Raw genomic sequence first — 6679 nt, 5'->3', positions numbered from 1 at the left:
AAAACGGTAGAAGTTAATGGAAGTTGTCCTGCTTCCTGAAATTTTTACTTTTTTAAATTTCAAATTTTTTGAATTTTGAAATTCAAAATTTCAAAATTTGGTCTTTTATTTAAAATTAATTAAATTTAATAATTCAAAATCAAAAAGCTGATTAAAAGGTTGAGTGTTTAAATGGATAAAATTTAAAATTCAAAAACTGATTTAAGAGGTTGAGTGTTTTAATGGAGAAAAAATAGGCATTAAAATGGGTAAATGTGTATTATAGGAGAGAGAATGTAATGTATCTAAAAACTTACACTAAAATAAAAAAAAAGGGAATTATGTAATATTTAAAACAAGTAGGGAAAATTAGAGAATATAAAAATTATAGTTGTGTATTTAAGTTATTTTTCCTAAAAAAAATATTGAGTTATCCGTTTGGTAATGATTTTTAATATTGGATTGTTGGTTAAATCGATAAACCATTAAGACTAGTAATCTACTACTTTAATTTGTACATAAATATTATATATTAATCTCAATATCTTACTAGTTACCGTCTTTATACTTTAGCCATCAATTCACACTTCACAATAACTTTGAGTTCACAATTTCATACTATACAAAACGTTAAAATCCAAAGTAAGAACTGTATTCTTCTTAATTTCTCTTTGTGTTAAGAGTATAGTTCTTTTAATGTTTGTTCTTATTTTTTCTATTTTATGAGCATTTGTAAAGTTACATTATTGTGTTTTCGTATCAAATCTATTAGACTAGTCATATATTTGTTTTAAACATATTTTCTTATTGGTTAAACCGAAAATTGATCAATCGAAAATCGATAAAAATATCTTATTAGTTTGGTTATCGATTTAATATATTTAAAAATTGAAAACCGATAAACCTAACTAATAATACATAAAATCGAACCGAATTGACCGATGCGCACCCCTAGTCATAAATCTCAAAATAATTACATTTTCATATTCCAACCCAAAGTAATTCAATAAATACTCATTCTCTCGAAAAGAATTACAGCCCATACCTCTATTCATTAAGGCTGATAGTCTCCGCTTAACTGATAATAAACCAGTATCATATATTGTATTGGTATCAATTAAGCGAAATTATCATTCTTAATGATATAAATACAATATATGATACTTATTTAGTACCAACTAAGCAAAATTATCAATGTTAATGATATTATAGTGTATTTGCTTAGTTTCTCCTATTTTTTTACACATTATTATGTCACTTAATAAACAAATATAACACTACCAGTCTAAAATATAACATAAATTAACTGATATAACTACTTCAGAAATAAAATACACATATATGTATCTTTGTGGGTGTATTATTATATGTATAATAGTAGCGATGATTATCCGTGTCAGCACGGACCCAATATTATGAAACTAATACAAATTTTATTTTATTTTTGATATAAATTTGTAGAAAATAATTTGATACATGTTAACTTCACACCGGATGATCATTGTGTGCTTAATTATTGAATATTATTGACGAAAGTAGAAAAAAATGAGGCAATCCTAACTACAAGAAAATCTGAAATTGAATATTAAAACGATAACTCATCTACCAAAAATAAAAAAGAATTGCATATTTCTAATACATGTTTTCTAGGTAAGAAACGATATACATCTAACATTTAGAAAAATCACATCATTTAATCTTATCACATAGATGTTAACCTTCTTTTTTTTTTTTCATATGAAGTGTAACCATTCAACTACGATACATAGAAACATACTATGAGAAAGAGTAATTTTTCATTATATATATATATATATATATATATAATAACTTTTTGTATGAAACAAATTTTTACATTGTGATTTGATAGATATTAAATTGTATAAACATAATTCTCAATATATAAATATGGAACATTAATGTAAGTAACTAAATCATATACGATCCAATTTTTTACCGTTATGAAATAAAAGATGTGTGTTGATGGCCTTCTGATTTTTATATTTTAAAACTGTGCTAAACAACTACATATTTCTATGAATTCTTCTATACGACAAGAATTATTTTGCAAGTTAATAATGAATATATTAACTAAATCAAATAGTACAATAACAAAAATCACCCAAACAACTCTGAGATTACAAAACTCATCGAACAAGATGTAAAAAAAAATAAAAATTCACATGCACTTATCATATTCACTACACTCATTGAGTTAAAAAATGTAGAAATAAGTTTTATCTCTAATAGAGTTAACATCAAGCACTTCAGGTGCTAATCCACTTCAAATTAGTATAAGATTGTATGTATTAATCAAATAAATTAGTAACATGCATGTAAAAATGCTAGGAAGACATTCTTCAAAAAGAAGAGGAAACCTATATATTACATAATTACAGATAAAGAAAGTAAAACAATAAAAAATCACATAAAATAATTCTGAGAGAAAAGAACTCATCGAACAAAAAAAACACATGCACTATCACATTCACTACAGTCACACGGCCAAGAACATATAAATCATCATTCACTCATGCATATAAGTCCAATTAAGGAAGTTGCACATATAAATACATGAGTTAGTAGCATCCACAAAGACGCTATGAACAAAGACCAAAAGAATCATCCTGGATTCAGGAAATAACACAAACAATAAAAATCAAATTAAAATATCCCAACATATGCAAACACATTAATATTTTTTTTAAATGGAATTGCATGCCATGGAGGACATGTAAATCAGTAGCTATTCTAATGTTGCTCTATGGAGGACACGTAAATCCTCAATTGAATTTGCTACAACTACAAGACACGTAAGCTATCATAGGACATTGAAAAAACAAAAATAACCTTAACTTTATAATAAAAGACATCAAGCACACATGTTGAACAAGCCTTTTCTACTATAGTAGAAAGAAAAAATATTACATATCTAGAAAAGAATGATACTCTAAAGTGACTGAAAAAATTGGAATTAGTTAAGGAAGAAAACGAATTAGGCTATTGTAAAGTTGATGTAAAAAAAAAATAGGAATAATTGTATAGAATGACAAACTAATAATATAAAGTAAATATAGTAGTTATCGTTTGATTTATTTGTGTTTCATAGCAAACTGTTTGCCACTCTCTCTCTTTCTCATAATCTCGCTCGCTACTCTCACTCTCTCACTCGCTTCCTGTCACTCGCCTCTATCGCTTTATACAATAGAATTATATAAATTGTGTTTCTAATTATATAAAGTGAGAGAAAATTGTATATACACATGTAAATACATATATTTTTGTCCTATACACTTATAATTATACAATAAAAGTACTCCCCTGCGCAAGTCTCTTTTTCTTTTCACTCTTTCTCATTTTATACAAATTCAAATTTTATATAATTTCTCTCTTTCTCGTTTTATACAATTCGATTCAATTGTATATTCCCAGCCCAAAGTCTCTTTTGTCTTTCTCTCTTTCTCATTTTTATATCTCTTTCTCATTTTTATACAAATTCATATTGTGAGATTGAATTCTTTTCTGTCAACCCTTGCTCTTGCATCGGCTTCGCCTTCCGCCTTATTAAGCTTTGGACTTTCATAATTGTCCTATACACTTATAATTATACAATTCGTTTTATACATTTTGTTTTATACAATTTTCTGCCCAAATTTCTTTCTCTTTCTTGTTTTATACACTTCGTTTTATATAATTCGCTTCAATTGAATATGTATAGCAAATTGTACATATATATGTTTGTTATGAAATACAATTATGCAAACTTTACTATAATATACATCTATATATTTTATGTTTACTATATGTGAAAAGTGCCCTAATCAAATATGTTGCGGCCCAATATAATGATTTCTGCACAGGAAAAAACAGGGAGAAATTAGGGATATGTGCAAATAAAATTAACATTTGTCTTGGATAATCAATGATGACACAAATTTTCTATTAATATATAATATATATAGTTTGTCTTTCATCGAACAACGTGTTAGCTTACGTCTCAAAAGTTAAAACTGTCATACGAGTTTCCTCCATTCTCTTTTGGAATACTTTTTGGGTATTTATGGTACTCATCTAAGCATTGACTCAAGTATAAAGCATTAACAAGATGTAAAAAAATATATTTAGCAAGAAAACAATAACAATATATTTATTAGAAAAATGACATTTTCATCAAATTAAGTAATTAATCAGACTATTATGACATATATATTTTTGTTCAATTTTATCTAACGTCGTTTTTGACTTTTCCCCTTTAAAAATAAAAATTGGGTAAAAAATAAGTTGATCAACTTGTAAGACCACTTCTCATTTTGACGGCTAATTGTTACTATTATATTTATATCCAATGCTTTTAATTTATTTTTCACCAGGATAAATAATAGTGGTCAACACATCGAAATATAAGTAATTCTTATTTTTCTATATGTATAAAGCATGCTCTCCATTTGTTGATAATATTCATAGGCAATTAGTTGTTGAAAGAAATTCAACAATATTTGAAGGAGCTATGGAGGAAAATAGACAAGTGTTTGAGGCTGATGAAGATGCATATGGAGGCATGGATGTACATATCAAGGACTCAATGGATTCTGTCAAATTCATTGCTATGCTTAGGGCATCCATTACACAATGGACGAATCAAGTATTCCTCCGTTCTAAAAAAAATAATCTAGTTTAACTTGATAAAAAGAGTAAGAAAAAATTTTAATTTTATGGTTCAGAATTAAAATTATGTAAAATATATGAAAAATGCCTTCTAATCTTATGGTGTTAAGCATATCACAGGACCAAAAATAATATTACTAAAAAAAGTAAAAGTTATTGATTCATATTAGATTTAAAATCTTAAAAAAAAAATAATGAATGCAAAATAATTCATTCGTTCCTATTTAGTTGTCATCATTTTGGATTTTTTTTCTTTTTATATTTGAAATATATTTAATTTAAACCTTCGATTTTACGTTTCCTATAGCTATAACATGTTTAAAGTCATAATATATGCCTTTGGTAAAATTAAAGTGATAATATATGTAATTTTTTGTTTTAAGGAAAGAAGGGTGTTTGGATTAAATTGCATATAGAATATTCCCACCTAGTTAACGATGCAGTCAAGGTACGTAAATGCCAACCTAATAAACAAAATTTAATCTATGTGATACTTTTACTTTTTTAAAATTCAATATATATGACTTTGAGTTGATCTAATTTTAATTATTTTTAAAATAAATTAAATTAACTTTATTTTTCTTTTAAAAAAAAGTCATATAAATTGAAAAAAAAAATATTAAAAATTGATAATTTAATTTGTGTGCAGGAAGGATTTTGGTATCACCATGCAGAGGCAACATACTTGATGTTGGTATATTGGATTCCTCAAACTCCTCATACTATTCCTTCTAATGCTTCTCATAGAGTTGGTATTGGGGCTCTTGTTATTAATGATAATGGAGAGGTATGCATCACGGCATATTTAAGATCACAAAATTATAATATATACATACCAATGTCAAATATCATTATGCACCCATATAGATATCATTACATAAAATGATATATGGACATATGCTACTTCCAGACCATATTATATTAACATGACTTATGTTAATAATAATATTTGGACAGGTGCTAGTAGTTCAAGAAAAAAATGGGACATTCAAGGGCACAGGGGTGTGGAAACTGCCTACTGGGGTTTTTGATGAGGTAATTATGAATTGTCATCGTCACCATTTCGAACCTTTACTCTCTATCTAAATTTGTCGTAATTTAAATGATTTTACTTTTATATTATAAGGAGTAGTATATACATGTTTTTGATCATGCATGAGTAATACCACGTTTGGTACATATATAGTTGGTTAGGACTATATATAAAATTATTATATTATTTGATTTGCAATTCAAAAATCCAAATTACTAATGTATAAATTATGAGGGAATTCATATACAATTTTATGCAAGATATACAATGAAATAACTCATACATGAGTAACAACTTCATGGATAAAGTAATGTACAAATTTCCCCATTACTAATACATGCATAAGTACTCTAACCAACTACCAAATGACCTTTCAATGAAATGACTTATAGGGTGTGTTTGGTATGAAGGAAAATATTTTTCATGGAAAATATTTTTTTAGAAAATGTTTTCCTGGAAAACAAGTAGATTTTGGACTCATTTTCTCATGTTTGGTTGGTGAGTAGAAAATATGTCACGACCCAAAACGAGCCGCGAGTGGCACCCACACTTATCCTGCTATGTGAGCGAACCAACAAATCTAAACCCCAACATAATGCGGAAGACTCAAAATCTTATTAATAAAACCAATAAATAAACATTCTAGAATTTATCAACTATTATCCCCAAAATCTGGAAGTCATCACCACAAGAACATCTATCCTCAAATTACTAAATCTAAGAGTATTTAAGAAACTAAAATAAGTAAATGAATGGTCCACGCCCGAACTTCAAGGACATCAAGACACGAATGAGAGAATCCAGTCCAAGCTAGGAACAATAGCTCACCCTGAAATCTGATATGCTGAAGACTGGCTAGAGTTGCGGACGAGTTGAAGTTGATGGCACGTTTGCTGCATTCCATAATTAACAAGGAAGGGAAATAAAAGTAGGGGTCAGTACAAGTACTGAGTAGGTATCATCGGCCAACTCAAAATAGAAAGCAATATATATCAAGTAATA

The 6679-nt window shown here is 27.4% G+C and overlaps 1 protein-coding gene across 1 annotated transcript in view; it reads left to right on the top strand.

Moving 5' to 3' along the window:
- Positions 1-4486: 4486 nt before the first annotated feature.
- The window catches only part of LOC107019376 (nudix hydrolase 2-like), a 5663-nt gene continuing 3470 nt past the window's right edge, over positions 4487-6679 (top strand). The window contains exons 1-4 of the mRNA XM_015219891.1: positions 4487-4619; positions 5025-5092; positions 5294-5431; positions 5602-5679. Coding sequence (XP_015075377.1) covers positions 4487-4619; positions 5025-5092; positions 5294-5431; positions 5602-5679 — 417 coding nt within the window. The remainder of the gene's footprint in view (positions 4620-5024; positions 5093-5293; positions 5432-5601; positions 5680-6679) is intronic.

Source organism: Solanum pennellii, chromosome 5 (genome assembly GCF_001406875.1).
Source record: "Solanum pennellii chromosome 5, SPENNV200".
NCBI classification, from domain to species: Eukaryota; Viridiplantae; Streptophyta; class Magnoliopsida; order Solanales; family Solanaceae; genus Solanum; species Solanum pennellii.
The sequence above is the reverse complement of the archived record's forward strand: the minus strand, read 5'-3'. Positions and strand labels throughout refer to the sequence as shown.